The 17420-nt window shown below is 38.1% G+C and overlaps 2 protein-coding genes across 5 annotated transcripts in view; one reads left to right on the top strand and one right to left on the bottom strand.

Moving 5' to 3' along the window:
* The window catches only part of yes1 (YES proto-oncogene 1, Src family tyrosine kinase), a 56760-nt gene extending 47687 nt beyond the window's left edge, over window positions 1–9073 (bottom strand). Inside the window, exon 1 of the mRNA XM_057857220.1 lies at window positions 8725–9073. The gene's annotated coding sequence lies outside the window, so the exon portion shown is untranslated. The remainder of the gene's footprint in view (window positions 1–8724) is intronic.
* A 2487-nt stretch (window positions 9074–11560) lies between these two features.
* Window positions 11561–17373, top strand: adcyap1b (adenylate cyclase activating polypeptide 1b). Of its 4 annotated transcripts, none has more exons than XM_057858185.1 (5): window positions 11561–11789; window positions 11920–12024; window positions 12679–12819; window positions 13044–13148; window positions 13480–17373. In XM_057858185.1, the coding sequence occupies exons 2-5, from the start codon at window positions 11921–11923 to the stop codon at window positions 13658–13660; spliced, it is 531 nt and encodes a 176-aa protein (XP_057714168.1). In that variant the 5' UTR covers window positions 11561–11789; window position 11920; the 3' UTR covers window positions 13661–17373. The 4 variants fall into 4 exon arrangements, with proteins under 4 accessions (XP_057714168.1, XP_057714167.1, XP_057714170.1 ...); XM_057858184.1 differs by having other exon boundaries at window positions 13477–17373; XM_057858187.1 differs by lacking the exon at window positions 13044–13148.
* The last annotated feature ends 47 nt before the right edge of the window (window positions 17374–17420 follow it).

The following is a 17420-nucleotide window of genomic DNA, read 5'->3' as shown; positions in this document are numbered from 1 at the left end:
TGTTAAGACCAACGTAAGCTAAGTTTTTGTTTGAGCTAATTTTTTTTATGCATTTATAATTTAGTTTATAGGCATATTCAGCCATTTGTTGTGGGAATGTGTGTCATTTGTTAAGAGCATTGTGTAAAAAAAAGATAAAAAGTTAGCATTTTCTGGCATTTAAGCTAGCAGACTTTTGCAATGTAGGTTATCCAATTGTTCTTTTGTTGTACATAGATCCTCTTTTTTTTTTTAAATATCATTTGAGGCTCAGCTCAGGTATTTACATTATTTCATGTTCCTAGTCCGATTACTCGATTATTCGAACTAACTAGTTCATCGATTAATCGACTAAAATAATCGATGCTGCAGCCCTAATATACAGTATGTAATTCTAACAATTAAGACAAGTTTAAGGTGAAGATGGTCCTACACGGTTAGTCGGTTATCAAAATAGTTCATTAATTTGTTAATGGATTAGTTGTCGATTAATCGATTGTTTCACCTCTACATTAATCGATTGCTTAAATAATCGATAGCTGCAGTCCTAAACTGAGAGAAAAAAAAATTATAGTCCGAAAAATACGGTAACTAAAATTCTGATCAACACTTAGTTCTAACTCTTCGGAGGCAATTTTGAGTTTTTACATGTTTTGCTTACTTGATAAAGATGAGAACCTATATACTGGAAAAACGTCTCGTGAGAACCTGACATTATGCGCATGTATACTGTAATGACGAACGTTCCGTTTTCGAGTGAGTGGCGTTAAACAGGGAAGTCAATGACCAAACCGTTTGAGCTTGCGGGATGGCTTTTTTTATTCGCTAGTTCATTTGCAGAGCAAGTTACTGCTCGAACAACACAACCGGTCGCTCGAATCAACTCCTAGCGGTCGTGAGTTTCCTCCCACACGTTCACTTCCGGCCATGCACACGCTGCAGTCTTACTAGGTAGTGCCACAAAGGATTGAAACAGCGCTTGTCATGTCAACCCACCTACAGACGATATATCTTGTTGGATACTGCAATATTGAACACACGTCATTCACAATGAATGGCCAAATATTTATTTCGCTGGTGACTGTGATTTTGTACACACACCGTTCAAAATAAATGAGGTGCATCCATGAGACACATAGATAGTGACTCAACTACGCCCTTTCAAATTTGAATGCATCAGGGACGTAAACATCACCACTGCCAATGTACCAAATAGTGACTTCTGGAGTATTTTTACACCCTTAGTAAAATGGCATGAGGTCAACAACCATGCTTCATTGAAGGATAAACCCATGCATGAGCCTGAAATCTAAGATGACATCCTCGGGGGGACTACAAGCATCAATGAAGCGTAACTCAGTAATCGCCCTGGCACGCGCTCTGAGGCTTCTTCTCTTCGCCTGCCAATCACCAAGAAAGGTGCCGGTGGTGGTTAGTTCAGGGGGAGAGGGTTCGTGGGGGAAGCAAGCTGAGGGGACTTCCTTCAGAGTTCCATTCACACTACTGAGGCCACCTGCAAAGGCATCTTCACGCCGTAAACGTAGCAAAGTACACCCTTGTTGCCTCTTTGGGAGTGAGCTGCATTCTTAGAAGGGGTACACACGTACTGATTCCAGACAACTAAATGGATTTGTGAGACTACCTTTAAAATAGACACATATTGTGGTTCTAAGGATTTGAAATAAAAAGTACTGCGCATGAACTGTTATAATCATAATAATGATATTTTTTCCACTTTATTTGCGTTTTTTGCGTAATGTTAGCCTCATTGCATAATCACCATGGTCATTTTTTGGGGGGCCAAATTGGGATATCTGCCTAACTTAATGCTACTTTCAATTCTGCATAATCCTGCTTTTCTGCTTATGTCCTGGGAAACAAAAAAAAAAATAAATAAATAAATAAATAAACTATCAGCATACTATAAGTCCAATTTGTTTTCTGACAGATGTGTTTTATCTTGTTTTCAGAAGCAGTCAATATGATTTAGGCAATTATGCTATGAGCCGTGGAGCCGGGTGGCTTACGAAAAAATTACCATTAGCGAAATGGTTGAGGATAACCGATGTAATTTTGACCATGTCGGTAAATTTAGTTTTTTTTATGAAACGAAAAAATTTAAGTCTTTTCAGCCCGCTTTGACTATGTGTTGTTTGGCTATACTCCCTTTAAGAAAGTACAGCCAGTGTGCTTACATGTGAAGTCACTTGGCTATCAGAAAATCAAACAAACAGAAGCACGTTGCTATCAACCGGTACGCTAATGCTACAAGTGAACGTGATGGAATTGGATAATAGTGAAATGGCTAATGGTAGCCAGGCTAAAGGCATTTCGAGTATAGCATTAGTTGACACTCATAGTGCTGTGTTGGTGCCAAGAAAGAACTTGACACCGTTTGTCCAGGTTTTTTGGATTTGAGAAGGAAGACGAACCACCTACATCAGTTTGTCGGTCCATTTCATAAATAGCGAATGCAGGAGCAGTGCTTTGGGCACAGACTAGAGCATACGCATTTAACGCATGTGCGGAACAACCCACTCATGCATTGCCGCAAACAGACTACAATGGCGCTGTTTTACGTATATGCAGAGCTAAGATACAGCGTCAAGTGAATGGAGTAGAATCAAGCATTCATTGGGGCCGTGCTTATGAGTGGTTAAAGCTTTGATATCTTCCACAACAACTATATCTATTATAGGAAGCAACGTGGGGAAGAATGACAGGAGTTGATCTTTTGCTTAACACCCTGTATTGTGCCCAACGCAGAGAAGATATACCATTTGCAGCCACCACACACAGTCATGGTTGGCCCACTTCCCATCATGCATTTGGGCAGAACAGTTAAGTCGCTACAGTATCATTTACTGAAAGCTCAACAAATACACTAGATGGCAATATTTAGTCACAATATACAAAGTCACATTTATCCTTTAAGAATTACAAGTCTTTCTATCCGTGGATCCCTTTCACAGAAAGAATGTTAATAATGTTAATGCCATCTTGTGGAATTGTTGTTATAATAAACAAATACAGTACTTATGTACAGTATGTTGAATGTATATATCAGTCTTGTCTTATCGTTCCATTCCAACAATAATTTACAGAAAAATATGGCATATTTTAGAGATGGTTTGAATTGCGATTAATTACGATTAATTAATTTTTAAGCTGTGATTAACTCGATTAAAATTTTTAATCATTTGACAGCCGTAAAGAAAATATAATATTTTCATCCCGCTTTGACTCTGTGTTCTTTGGCTATGTTCATTCCCCTATAAGAAAGCAATCAGTGTGCTTATTTATAGAGTCACGTGCTTATCAGGAAGTCAAACAAACAGAAGCCCGGTAGGCTAACGCTAGCGGCTAATGCTACAAGCAAACGTGATGGAGTGTGGTTTAAGGGAGCTTAGCCAAACTTTCACCCGATATTAAGTAGACTCTTGGCGGCATCCAGACGGGCTTTCACCCGCTGTCCTCCCTAGTTCTCACGAGTTCAGGAGAGGGTGCTTTCAGTGCTTTCTACAGGTAGCCAGGCCACAGGCTAACGCTACAAATGAACGTGATGGAGTCGGATAGCGGCTCTTACCTTGTCAAAACGGCTGAACTTAATGAGTGGATTGGGCACGGACTGCATCTAGCAATTGCTATGTCGCGTTATTTTGCATCTCTGTGTGTGTGATTTCTCTGATAGCTTTTATGATGGTAAAGCATTCAGCATAAAGTACAATTTAACAGTGAAATCTATAATATGACCGTTTAAAGGCCACAGCTATTTTTCTATACGTGCTTGTTTTATTCTGTGTAATTACTGCAATCTGCCATCATAAAATCTTAAATGTTTCATTGGCAGAACAGCAATATAGCTTTAATGTGTGTGTGTCTGTGTGGGGCTGCATGTGTGCATGCATGTATTAAAAAATGCTCTGGGAAAAAAAAACCTGGCACCTTAAAGTAAACACTTGCGTTGAGTAATTATGTCACAGCAGCCATTTACAATACGTTGCTGTTCAAGCTGTAAGTCATTTGTGTTAAAATGACATGTTTGCACAGTCGTCATATTTATTTTTATAATGTTGTACATTGTTCAAGTCATACAAGCTGTTATAAATGTTCGTACTTGAATTCTTACTGTTTACAATAGATTTTTATATACTTAATGTTTAGACTGCTTGTACAATTGTTAAAAGAGTTAAGTTGTGAGCTGGTAAATAAATCAATGAAAAACGGTTAATTTGTATTTCATGGATTGATTTATATGTTCAAATTACAAAAAAGTCCGCTTGGGTGAATTTATCGTCACTTATCGTTATCGAGGTAAATCTGCTCAATTTACAGAGGTACGTACTTAAGGCCATATAGCCCAGCCCTAGCTCAGACTGCACCTAGAAATCAGTATGTCGCGTTCTTCTGTATCTGTGTGTGTGTGTGAGACTTTTCTGATAGCTTTTGTGATGGTACAATTTACAATGGATCAGCTCAGCATTCAGCATAAAGTATAATCCAACAGTGTTGCCTAAAATATGACCGTTTAATAGCCACAGCTATTTTTCTGTATGCGCTTGCTTGATTCTGTGTCATTACTGCCATCATAAAATCTTAAATGTTTCACTGGCATGAGAGATCGAGCAGTTGAGTTGTGTGATCATGTCACAGCAGCCATTAACAACAAGTTGTCTGATACTCGGTCTTCTGTTTGAAGTGCACTGTTCAAGTCCCCCTTCTGTCAGCCACACTATGCAACACGGTTGCTAACCGTCATATGCTATTGTTTAGCCACAACTGGATTCATTGCCTTATTACTTTTCATCCTTCACACAGCCGCTGGAAACAGAAATGTTTCATCCATCTGCAGGCAACCATCATGATTTTATGACACTATGCGGATGTGCGCTGGTCCTCATGGGAAATGCAGCTCTGGTTCTCATGGGAAACGCAGTCTTCCTTAAGGCAAAACACTACCACTATTGTCCACCAGCGTCGCTAAAATCGACCAAAACTGAAAAGTTACCAAGTGTTGCTTTAAATAAAACAAAACAAATATTGTTTTTTTATTTTTTATTTTTTTAAAACCCTTCAGACCTAAGCATACTGCTGAAGGACATGATGCGTTCGCGTCTCCAATAAATAATAAACCAATAAATACACTGAATTGTGTTGCTATTGCCATTTCTGGGAGATGATTGGATAAAACTTTACCCATCAAAATCAAATCAAGAGGTTTGGCACGCCCTCTTTGCTATTTTTGGCTTTTTGAAAATGGCTTACCACACGCAACTTCAAAAAGGATAACGTAAAGTGCTCATTTCTCATTAAAAATACATTAACAGAGAGAAATAACCAATTAAAAGCATGAAATATCCCCGACCAATAAACTGCACTTTGTTCTGGTGTTTGAGTAGAGTATAGTAAAAATAAGCGTGGATTTTTTTTTTGTTTTTTTGCCCAGCAGAAAAAATGCGGCTCTGAAGGGGTTAATATAACAAAATGTTATATACTTTAAAATACTGTAATTTTAAATCAAACCATGGATTGTTACACATCTTGGCTGCATCTTGCACAGTCAAAGCTTGTCAGCCACTTCATCAGACCCCAAAACACGGGGGATTTTAATGGCAAACGGCTCCATTCCATCTTACAGTACAAAAGAACTAAGGATGACCCAATGCAAATTTTTGTGCCTCTGATAAAATCTGATTTTTTATCTGGTTTTTGCCTTTTTGGCAAAGCCAGATAATGTTATTCTGCAACTTTATTATTATTAATCAACTTATTCTCTGCGTTTTTTCGGTGCGCCACGCAGCCCGAACCGTTGCACCGATCGGCACCTTTAAAGTATCGACACGACCGGAATTTACGTGTGACCATGGGAATTTTTCAAACGGCACCGAAAAATTTTCCGTTCACCCGAAAACGGCGATTTTCCGTTTTTTTTAAAAAAAAATTCCAAAACGCTACTTGTCCTACAATTTTTTTAATATATTGTTTTTCTTCATACCGTTTTTACATTCTTATTACATTTCTCTCGTTCTGTCAAGGTCTTCAACAGATGAAACATGAACATCAGGCGGTTTTGAGCCTGTTTGTGGACCAGTGTTGTCACAGATTACTTAAAAAAGTAATTTAATTACTGATTACTGATTACACCTCAACAAAGTAATCTAGTTACTTTACTGATTACTTTATCATCAAAGTAACTAAGTTACTTTAAAAGTAACTTATCAGTTACTTTTTACCAATTTTTCTCCTTTTGCTGCCTCAACATAAAAATGACAACAAAAAATATCATCGCATGTAATTGCATTTTTCACATTAGGCCTAATCTTTGAGTTAGCGGGGGTTTAATTAGTCGACTGAGTTGATTTCAACCACCATTGATTCGCGCTAGCTTAGCCACCCCGGAGCCCGGAAACTAACAAATAACTGACAAACTGCACGGAATTTGTTCAAATCAACTCCAACGACTAAATAAACCCCTGCTAACTCCAAGATAAAGCCTAATCTCAAAAATTCTGAACTTCCCCTTTAAAATAAAGACCGAGCTGTTCAAATATTGTCTATAAAAGTTGTAAAGCAACAAAACAAACAACAAAAATTATTGAAATGAACAAGAATCCTACAACGTATTTCATAATGGGTCAAAATCATTTTTCGAGCAGATTATGTGACTAGCACCTAAGCCAAAACTACACCTGTGGAGGCAAGATGGGTATTTAGAATTTCTGTAAACCTAAGCTTTCAAACGCAACCAACAACAACTGAGCTTGAATGTTTTATATATATGTGTATACATACAGTATTGGCCAAAAGTTTGGCAACGCCTCAAAGGTGGACACTTTGAAGAATGTAGAATATAAAACCTGTTTTCAGTTATTTCACTTTTTTTTGCCATTCCACATGTTCGTTCATAGTTTTGATGTATTCAGAGTGGATTTACAATAGTAGGGAAAATATATAAAACGTAAAAATGTTTAGGTATGTCCAAACTTTTGACTTTTGTTTCAGTCATCAACATGCTTTGCCCCCAGCCCCACAAAAGTAAAACTCCGCCTATGGTTACAAACACTGACAATAAAATGTGCATAAAGGCTGGTTACAAACCTAAGAAGTGCTGGCTGTCTTGTTACCTCTCGGCTTTTTCGAGTTTTGTCGCGTTGTCCTGTAAATCCAAGTGCTTCCTTGTTGAATTGGATGTAGAGTTTTTAGCGGCCGACAGTCTTTTTTCAGCCAGCGTAAAGTTTGCAACGCACGGAGATATTTTTGTCATCTTTACTGGACAGAAATGTGAAGTAATGGCTCTATTTCCAGTGAGCAAATGCATCCATTTGCGGCATATATCCTGCCTTTCACTGTTAGCCTCGCTGCCTCGTCAGAATGCTATCTTGTTGACCGCCGTGGCAGACAGCCTCAAACAGCATCGTAATACACATGTCCCCCCCCCCCCCCGATGAGAAATGGTCTTCGTACATGACTACAGTATTCTTCATACATACATTATGAGGCAAAAACAAAATAGTAACACACAGGCACTAGGGAAACTAACTTTAATCGGATTACTGGCTTGGAAAAATGAACGCGTTAGATTACTCGTTACTAAAGAAAGTAATCAGATTACAGTAATGCGTTACTGACAACACTGTTGTGGACCAGCAAAATCGAATGACACGCTGCTGCCTTGGCTTTGCTCCAGAGTCAGCATTAGTTAGTGCATCAGACCTTCATTTCCTATGTCGTATGCTATGATGATGATCAAGCGTATGTCCCTAAACGCTGTGTAACATTTGCTATTCCTATTATTAGCTTCATTTGTAGTAAAGTACAATTCATGTTTCTTCAAGATATACAAAACGGTTAACACAGCCACATCGGATGTGTGTACACACGTCAAAGTTGAGATATAAGCATAAAATCCAAATTTGACACCTAAACCTTCATCATTGAGCTGAACTGCATCATGGCACTGTAAATTGTGTGATCTACCCAGATGATCCTTCAGACCTGGTTAAATCCATGACACCGGGTCAGTGCCACCTGTTAGCACGCTTCGCCTCCTTGTATTGCCCAGCTGTGTATTGAGTGTGTGTGCGTGTGACAAGGCAGTTCAGCCAAGTGAGACTGCACAGCACACACAAAGGGATTAACATGGAGGAGGATTACTGTGGGACTGGAGTGTCCAAACACAGGAACAGGAACCGTGCATATTACAGAAGGGAAACATGCTCTCCTCTTCAAAACAGTAGTACTTGATTAACAGGTGATTCATACACATGTGCAAACAAATACATGCAATAGGACGACTGAACTTGAAGTTTAAGAGAAATATTTGCTCCATATAAGGAGGCCTATGCTTGGGTCATGCACAAAGAAATATAACTGCGTAAATTTCAAGAAATGTTGTAGAAATGTAAAATAAGAAAACGTATATATTGTTGAGAAAAAATTTAAATACTGGGCCACACAGTATTATATGTTTGGCGTTAATTTTATGCTGTTTGATAGTGAAACTAACAGTCAATAGCATCAAATTGTTCTTGCTTTGTTTGGAGAAACTTTCGTGAAGCCAACAACTACCACAAGTTCTGTAATGTTCTGAAGTTCCAGTCGTTTTCCATCCACAAACACACGTAAAACTATAGAAACTATACAATTCTTCACTTTTGGTGTGTCATGTAATACAAAAACTACCAGGCCTCGCTTGACTCACGCTCCCCAAAGACTTTTGTCCCAGTGGGCATGCTCGTCCCTTACCTTTTTACAAGCGAGCTCAGCAACGTCGTAGTCCAGCTACATGCGTCTTGATGTCCTCCCTTTTGTTATTTTCTCGTCCCAAAGTGGGGGAGACACAAGCACACAATCAAATCTCAGTTGTCCGTCCCATGCCGAACACTACGAACTCCTCCGCCTGCAGCGCAAAGTGAGTCGTCCGTGAGAAAACTCACATGTAGTCCGTCAGAAATCGACGCTGAAATACTTTCGGGCGACCATTCAGCCTAAAATGGCAAGAAAAGCCGGTGGAAAACTCCTTAAAAACAGCCGTGCTTTTCGTGAGTTGTCTCAACACGACAATAGCCGGGCTAGCCAGCGAGGGCCAGAGAGAGAATCACGATGCATTCAAGTGCTTACCTCAAATTCGTACATTCCGGTGCTCCAATACCTACTCGGTCCAAAACCTTAATACATTTGGTGTATATACTAAAAACAAGACACTTAATTACAATTTATCATCAGTTAGTCTCAATTATCTTAGAAAAATATGCGCTAGGTCCAAGACACTGAAACTTATAATTACAATTATGAGAAAGTTTGCTTTTCTACAAAAGTTTGAACGTCTCATGATCTGCTCTCCCTTTCGTTAAGTACAGTGACTTACAGGAGTTAAATGCTTTAATTCATCATAGGGGAAAAATGAAAATCGTTTATTCTTAAAACCAAGTTGTTAAAAATTATACGGTATTAAATGTATCACACGGGGTATAGAGTTTGCTGGAGTGTGAGACACTTGTCTGCAATCTCAACGTCAAGCATCTGGCGCCCTCTAGAGGTAGCACGAAATGGGTTTATGGGGAAAAAAATGCACGTGACGAGATATTGGAATATGCAAATCATTACACTGCAAATTGATTAAAATAATTCAAATATTACAAAAATAATAATAATACAAGAATGGTTGAATCGTATTGATCCTAAAATAAAACAGTAGGTCGTAAATGCAAGATAAAATTAGAATGAATGTTTGCCAGGTCTCCCAATCTATCTGATCAGCAGTTTTCCATCCATCCCCTTCTTGTCCTGATGGTGGCGCCGTGTCTTCGTCCGACGATCGCGTGTGTTTTAAGTGCGTGTGGTCACTTCTCAGTGCAACTCGCAGACAAGTTAAGTGGTTAGGGTCGGAGGGGATATTACCTCCTCCCCTCCCTTCGTGTCTGCCCTTTTCGTCGTATTGCGTCAGAATGAACGTGATGACGTACTTTGTCTGTACAGTGCTGTTCGATTTCCAGGTGGGATTCAGGCCACATTTGTGTAGGAGAGAAGGCCATCTAACAATGAAGGCTTCAATCAAAGTAACCAACTCTTCGATCCAGATCAGTGACTGATTAATATTACATAATGACCTATTGAAGGTTCTAACGCGATTATGTGTTGATTTTGACGCGTCAATGGCACTCCGATGATTCACACTACTAAACGTTTCCTGAGGAAAAAAAAAAGAACTGCGTCAAAGGCCTGCTCCAATCCGATTACATGGTGGATGGGTTAATAAATGAATGGGTGAATCCCTTCAACCGCCACCTCGATTCCCCGCACTCACTACTGATCCACTATAGGGCCTCATCGACATCCTACAGGGGCCAATATGAATATTATTGGAATAGATTGAGAAAAACTAAACGTAAATTCCAAGAAATGGAACAGAAATGACTCCCAAGGGGAATGGGCTAATTATTTAGGGGCAGTGGAATGGCTTTTAGTCCCACACAAAACCAGGATGCACTTCTGTCTATTCCAGATAAAACACTTAATTGAACTTACTGGTGATGATGATGGCGTCACGTGGCATCATGTTACTGTACATGAGTTTAGTAGACTGTATATATGTACAGTATGTATATATTAATCTTTAATAGGACAGCGTTCCTAATGATAATAATAATAAAAATATCAATTAAAATACAACAGAGCAATTTCAGCATGATTAAATTGCAATTTATGTTTTAAATCTAATGAAACATGAAAATACTGTTAATTACAAAGTAATAAAATTCTAAAGAAGAAAACGTTTTATATGGTAAAATAATTTATTTGACTTTATATGGCAAAAAATAATCAATACTTTTAATAGTAAAATAAATACATTGAATAAATTAATGAAATATAGCAGTTATTGCAGAAAAAAAATCTCCCTAATTTAAATACTAAAATATATGCACATTTCAAATAATGCAATAAATTGCCTATAAACATAAGAGTTTTATTAGTCAATAATAGTAAAAGTTTTTTTTAATCATTCAAATACCATACCTATTATAAACACCATTGATTCCTTAATTCCCTATTAATCAGTAAGTGAGAATATGAGAAGAGCAACTTTATAAAAACAACACCATCAATAAAACAAAGAATACGCAGTTTAAGTCATTAAGTTTCAATTCATCTAACAGATGCATAAAATTCTTTATAAACAAAACAAGACCAAACAAAAACCCTATAAATCACAAGTCATATTCAACATTGAGAAATGCTTCTTAAAAAGGTTTAGTCTTTAAAAAATAAATAAATCAATAAATAAAATAAAAGCTCACTCGTCCATTAATACCAATATGCATCTTACATAAAATAATAAAGTGCAAAAAGTTTCAATCAAACTTCTGGAGGCTATTTTCTCGGTGGGTGGAGATGTGTGTGACGAATGCAACGCACGAGGAAGGAACGGTACCATTATATTCCTGCAGGAGGAAGGCTTGATGACGTCCATAGCATCCTTAACGTGACTTATTGGAGAGAGGGAGAACGAGGGAGGGGGACGGGGAGGAGGGATACTTAAAGATAAAAATCCAAGGCGATCGGGACAAAAAAAAGTTTCGAGGAGATACGCTGAGGAGCTGCTGCTTCTTTTATTTTTTTAGTCAATCCGTTTTTGCACAGCACGCTTCATCGTGCTTTTTTTTTTTTTTTTTTTTGTTAAAAGTTATTCTTATCTGGAGGAAGAAAGAAGTGCGCGGGGACATAAGAGGAGGCGGGAGACAAGTGCACCACAGCAGGCAAGCCGCGCCCGGATCACATCCCAGCAGCAGCGTCCGCTTCCCGGCTTCGAGGTAAGGTGCACATCCTTGCCTCCAAAGCTCCACTTTTCACAAACAAAAAGTCCATCGGACCAAGAGTCTTAATTCCCCCCTCCAAGCCAACTCTTAACTAACAATAATTACATTTTTTGTTCAATTACAGCATGGCCAGTTCGAGCAAAGCCACTTTAATCTTGCTCATCTACGGAATCTTAATGCACTACAGCGTCTTCTGCACACCTCTCGGACTAAGTTACCCCAAAATCAGGTAGGTCCTCGCCTTTTTTTTAACCTACATTTTTAAACATTTATATCCAAAATACGCTCGAGTATGGATTTATTCGTTCAAGTGAGCACCACGTGTGGGTTTGCAAGCCAGGTTGCAATATTAAAGTGCGTTTGGCGCGCGTAATTACGCGCGAGGAAACAAAAGCGTCCAAAAAAATAGGCAAAAGGAGACGGTGTGGAAATTCGCGTGGTGGTATGTCCAGTGGGACCCCTTCTGTGAAGTCCCCCCCAACCTTATTAAAAATGAGAGCGCAATGGATAGCCCTCGGGAGGAGGAGGAGAAGGAGGAGGAAGAGGAGGATGCGTCACCAAGGAGAGGAAGCGAATAAGAGAAGCTTGAAGATTTATTCCTTTGTTTTTTTTTTTTTTAAAAAAATCTCCTCCCTTTTTGACACATTTTTTCGTGTTGGGCGTGGTTTTTATTTATTGATTTGATCTGAATGCGTCTTTTTTTGTTGTTGTTTGGTGTGTTTTTTTTAAATAATAAATGAACGCCGTTAATGAATAAAAACGAAAAAATATTCATTTTGGGTTGAAATTAGTGAGGTAAATCGCTTTTGAAATATGTATTTTTTTTTAAAACCTCGTTTATTTTTAAGAATAATTTCTCAAATTTTTGCCTGATCGTGCACAGGCTGGACAACGATGCGTTTGACGAGGACGGCAACTCGTTGGGCGAGTTGGGATTCGACGGCGACCACCTCGCGTTGCGCAGCGCCGCGTCCTTAAACGACGACGGTGGCGGCTACACTCTCTACTATCCCACCGAGAAGAGGTATTTATCGTTATTATTATTTTATTATTTTTACTATCATTTCACCTTTTTTTAAAAAGTGCATTTTCTGCATCCTTTCACGCGTTTTTGTGTCGTTTTTCCCACCCGGGCGCGCATTTTGGTCTTTATAATTTTGGTCCGTGCGTCTTTTTGATTTTTTCCCCTCACCATATTAATTTTATTTTGTCGTCCACTGATGATGTATGTGTGTTTTGGCACCTCAGAGCAGAAAGGCATGCTGAGGAGGAATTAGATAGAGCCTTGAGGGAGATCCTGGGTCAGTTAACCACGCGGCATTATCTGCATTCTCTGATGACAATGCGCGCAGGGTAAGGGATTGCTGCATCCACCTTGTCTTGTCTCATTGTTATTATTTTGGCTTATTTTCTAATTTTAAAATCCCATCTTCCTCATTATTATTATTATTTTTGTCTTGGCTGTAATGTCTTGAAGGGCAGTGAAATATTCATGTGATTAATCCATAAATTGATTTTTTTTCTTGACTCGAGTAAACACGTCAGAATAGCAAATCGGCCTGTAAATGAATTATTGATAAGGCCCAGGGATAACGCCGCATAAAAGCAAAAGACTTTAATCCTAAATTATTTTTCACATTAAACTGCTTATTAATTCGATTTTTAAACCTTCTTTTTTTAGCAGTGATAATAGCATGGAGGACGAGGCTGAGCCACTCTCCAAAAGACACTCGGACGGCATCTTTACTGACAGCTACAGCCGCTACAGGAAGCAGATGGCTGTGCAAAAGTACCTGGCAGCCGTCCTAGGACGAAGGTACAGACAGAGAGTGCGCACTAAAGGACGCCGGCTCGCCTATTTGTAGTGCAGCCGCCCCCACCCAACACTTTGAACGTGTATACAGTATATATGTATGACACCCCCCACCCGCACACACGCACACACAGCCATGTGTCCTCCGCCCATCATTCACGTGATATAGCTGAGCAAACCAGTGGATTGCGCCTCTATGTTCTCTTTCAACATCATGTATTTATGTATGAAGTTAAGCCATTAAAATGAATATTTTATTAATAATATTGTTTTCTCCCCCCCTCATTTTTTTGCAACAAGAGAAAAAAAGCCCTTGAGGATTTAACCCTCCTGTTACGTTGCTCTCAAACAAGGTTGAAAGCTTATATTAGTCAGCTAAAAATATTGCTTTATGAGGACCCCCGACCCTCCCCCCGTAACACTTTCGAATAATTCTTAGTCAAAAATCCACCATTTGAAGGGAATAAAAGTCAGGTCATTTACATTTACATTTGCAATGACCCATTAAAAATATTTTTATTTCATTTAACAATGAAACAATGATATCCCCCCCCCCCCCAAAAATTTTTAAGTCACAAAATGTTATCATTATTTTATTATCTATCGAAACATAGGGTACACACATATATATATATATACATATATATATATGTATGTATGTATACTTTTTCAGATTGAGCCTTTCTAAAATTAAATAATTTGACGATTTTTCCAAAAATTACTTCATCATTGCCTTAATGTGAGTTGAAAAATATTCAGCGGGATGTAATCTTTTATTTTTTTTGGTCCATATGAAACACACATCCGGGTCAAAATGACCCATATTAAAAGACGGTGTTTGACATTTCACACGTTCGAAATGAAATAATTGAGTTAATACTAAGATGCTATCAATTCCTATTCATTTTCCCTCCAAATTCTGGACACTTTTTTCTTCAATAAACACGACCTAAGTCAAATTGACCCTATTTAAAGTGAATGAATATCACTCAAGTGACATATCCACAGTGAAATTGTTAGTCGTGGCATAAACAGTGATGTAAAAACACCGCTAAGTGTGATTTACTTCAAATTTCTAACAGTTTACGGTGATGAAACACATCCTTGGGGTCAAAAGGACCCACCAAAAGTATCCGTGTATATAACAGGAGGGTTAAACTGCACAGTCCATGGACCAATATGTGTTTATTTTCATGTTTCAAGATGTTTTCAAGAAAATATATATAGAAAAAACAGATCATTATTGTGCACCTTCAACGTTATGCGCTTGAACAATAAGAAAAAAAAAAACTAAAAAAAAAGTCATCTATACATATATATATAAATATATATATATGCAGAAAAATAAATAGATTTTAAAAAGACAATCAAAGTATTGAATGTTATACTTATTTTTGTAAGCTATTTTTTTAAGTGTTGTTTGTTTTTTGGACAAAAACAGGCCCAAAGAAGCGGTGAGCATGCTACATAGCTGTGCGTGCGTAAGTGTCTACGTGTATGTGTGTGTGTGCGCATGAGTGTTAAACACTCCATTGTAAACTATGTTTCTTTTGTTCATGCAAGGATGCCTCAATGCTGCTCACACTTGCACATGTTGTGTGGACAATAGGTGTGTGTCTGCGTGTCTGTGTGTACTTGTTTATTTGTATGTAAGGTGCGCCTGCGTTCTGTTGATTCTGAATGGGGCAAACAGTGGTGGGAAAGCTTACTTTACTTGGTAGTAATTTTGTGGAATCCTGTTCTTAAACTGCATGCTGTTATACAATAGGTCAAGGATGCATACATAGAAGGGATTCCCAAATTGTTGGGGAAAAGGGTGGTGTGTGTTTGAGTTGAAATATATGTTGGTTTTTTAGCAATGTCATTGATGACTTCGGGTGGAAATTTGGGCATAAAGTAAGAAATAAAAAGGATAATTAGATAATTACAGGCTGTTAAGTTCAAGTCAAGCATGGCAAGCAGCATTTTTACAGACATCACGTAAAAAGACTACAGCTACTGCCTCATCTTTATCTCCTATGTTAAATCCACAATTTAGTAATTAGGCCATATATTCATGAAACAGAGCACGGGAGGTGTGCCAATTATCAGTTAGTGGAAGTGGGTACATATTTTGAAAAAGTTGGCTGTTTTTGGTGTTAGTAGTACTAAGCGTTTCAAGATTATAGTTGGGAATTTAGATAAGATTAAAACTGTAATAGTAGTTCAATGGTTTCATGGGACTGTGTCACCTCTGTGTGAAAACAATGAAAATATTAAATATCAAGCATTCATTTGGTTTGCTTATAATTGGATAAATGATAAATGTTAAGGGAAGGGGGTGCACTAGCTATGTTGGTTTGTCAGGATTTTGTTGGTTAATGGTTTTGGGTGGGGAAATTAGGGAAATTAAGGAATTGAGAAAGTGATGAGGCCAATCTGAGTCCGTTACATAAAAGAGACAGTTGGCGTACCTCCCCAAATTTCCTCCAGCATTTTGGTATTACACAAAAAATGCACTGGAAAAGATGCCACTTCTAAAACAAGTAAAAAATTACGTTAAATGAGATAAGATTCGCTCATACCAGAACATTTTGCCAATGGAACAAGCAATTTTTGTCTTGGTAAGAATTCTTTAAAATAAGACATCCATTCAGGATGACTGAGATCTTGAAACTAGTTATATTTTACAAGTTCATCCTGAATGGATGTCTTATTTTAAGAATTCTTAGCAAGACAAAAATTGCTTATTCCATTGGCAGAATGTTCTTACTTGTTATAAGCAAATCTTCTCTCATTTCAAATAATTTTTTACTCGTTTTAAAAGTGGCATTTTTTTGCAGTGTGGATACCCAACATGCACTTCTGTTTTGATTCATCTTCTTCTAAAATGTAAATTGAGTGATGAAGAATTTATTCCTCAAATTTTTATTCTTTGGCCAGTGTTTTCATGGTTAAACAGTGGGAATGGAGTACACCAACACAGTCATAATGCTGATGCGAGTGTGTGACTTCAAAAGTTGGTGTCATGAGCAGTGTTGTTAATAACGGCGTTAGAATATAACGGCGTTACTAACGGCGTTTTTTTTTTCAGTCGTGAGTAATCTAATTAATTAATTTTCTCATCTTGGCAACGCCGTTACCGTTACTGAGGCGGGAAAGGCGTGCGTTACTGTGTGTTACTAAGTTGGGTGAATAAAAAAAGTCTGAGAGAGACGGAATCACGGAGACGAGAGAGCAGAGCAGGAGTGGGGAAGACGCCGTCGCAAACGCGATGCTAGGTGGCTCCAATAATACCTGACTGTAGCCAATAGCCTACAAACTATGCCCATATGATATGGTAGATATGGTAGACATGGTAGATATCACATATATATAGAACTAGATGCGAAATGACAGACACGGCGGCGTTGGCAACATGTACAGTATAGGAACTAGATGCGTTAGTAAACAGCCGCCATCTTAAAGCAGTAGACTTCTTAGGAAGGCTCTGTTGTAGAGAACCCTCCTAGCGAACCAGAGTAACTTTTTATCTAAAATACTCCTAAATCAGCAAAATCTTGACTTGAATCTATCTTGAAATGATAAAACAGTTTTAAAACTTCCACATGTCAAAAGTAGACAGAAGGGAACTTATGCGAAAATGGGAGCAATTTTAACAACATTTTACAGTTGATTCAAGGTAAAGGGTAAATTAGGGTAAAGAACTGGACTAGGGCCAATTGTCCCAAAAACCTTTTACACTTCACATAGTGTGACCTAAGTTTTTTTATTTATTTTTTTGTTTTTTTTTTGTTGAGGAAAAACAAAAAACAAAAAAAACCATGAAAATT

This window comes from Corythoichthys intestinalis, chromosome 14 (genome assembly GCF_030265065.1).
Source record: "Corythoichthys intestinalis isolate RoL2023-P3 chromosome 14, ASM3026506v1, whole genome shotgun sequence".
Classification (NCBI taxonomy): Eukaryota; Metazoa; Chordata; class Actinopteri; order Syngnathiformes; family Syngnathidae; genus Corythoichthys; species Corythoichthys intestinalis.
This window is presented reverse-complemented; position numbering and strand designations above follow the sequence as displayed.

What these genes read in the sequence shown, in the direction of transcription:
- adcyap1b (XM_057858184.1), top strand. Translation starts at nt 11,921, where the DNA reads ATGGCCAGTTCGAGCAAAGCCACTTTAATCTTGCTCATCTACGGAATC. An exon ending in CTAAGTTACCCCAAAATCAG is followed by an intron (nt 12,025 to 12,678) that starts GTAGGTCCTCGC and finishes GATCGTGCACAG; the next exon opens with GCTGGACAACGATGCGTTTG. An exon ending in CTGATGACAATGCGCGCAGG is followed by an intron (nt 13,149 to 13,476) that starts GTAAGGGATTGC and finishes TTCTTTTTTTAG; the next exon opens with CAGTGATAATAGCATGGAGG.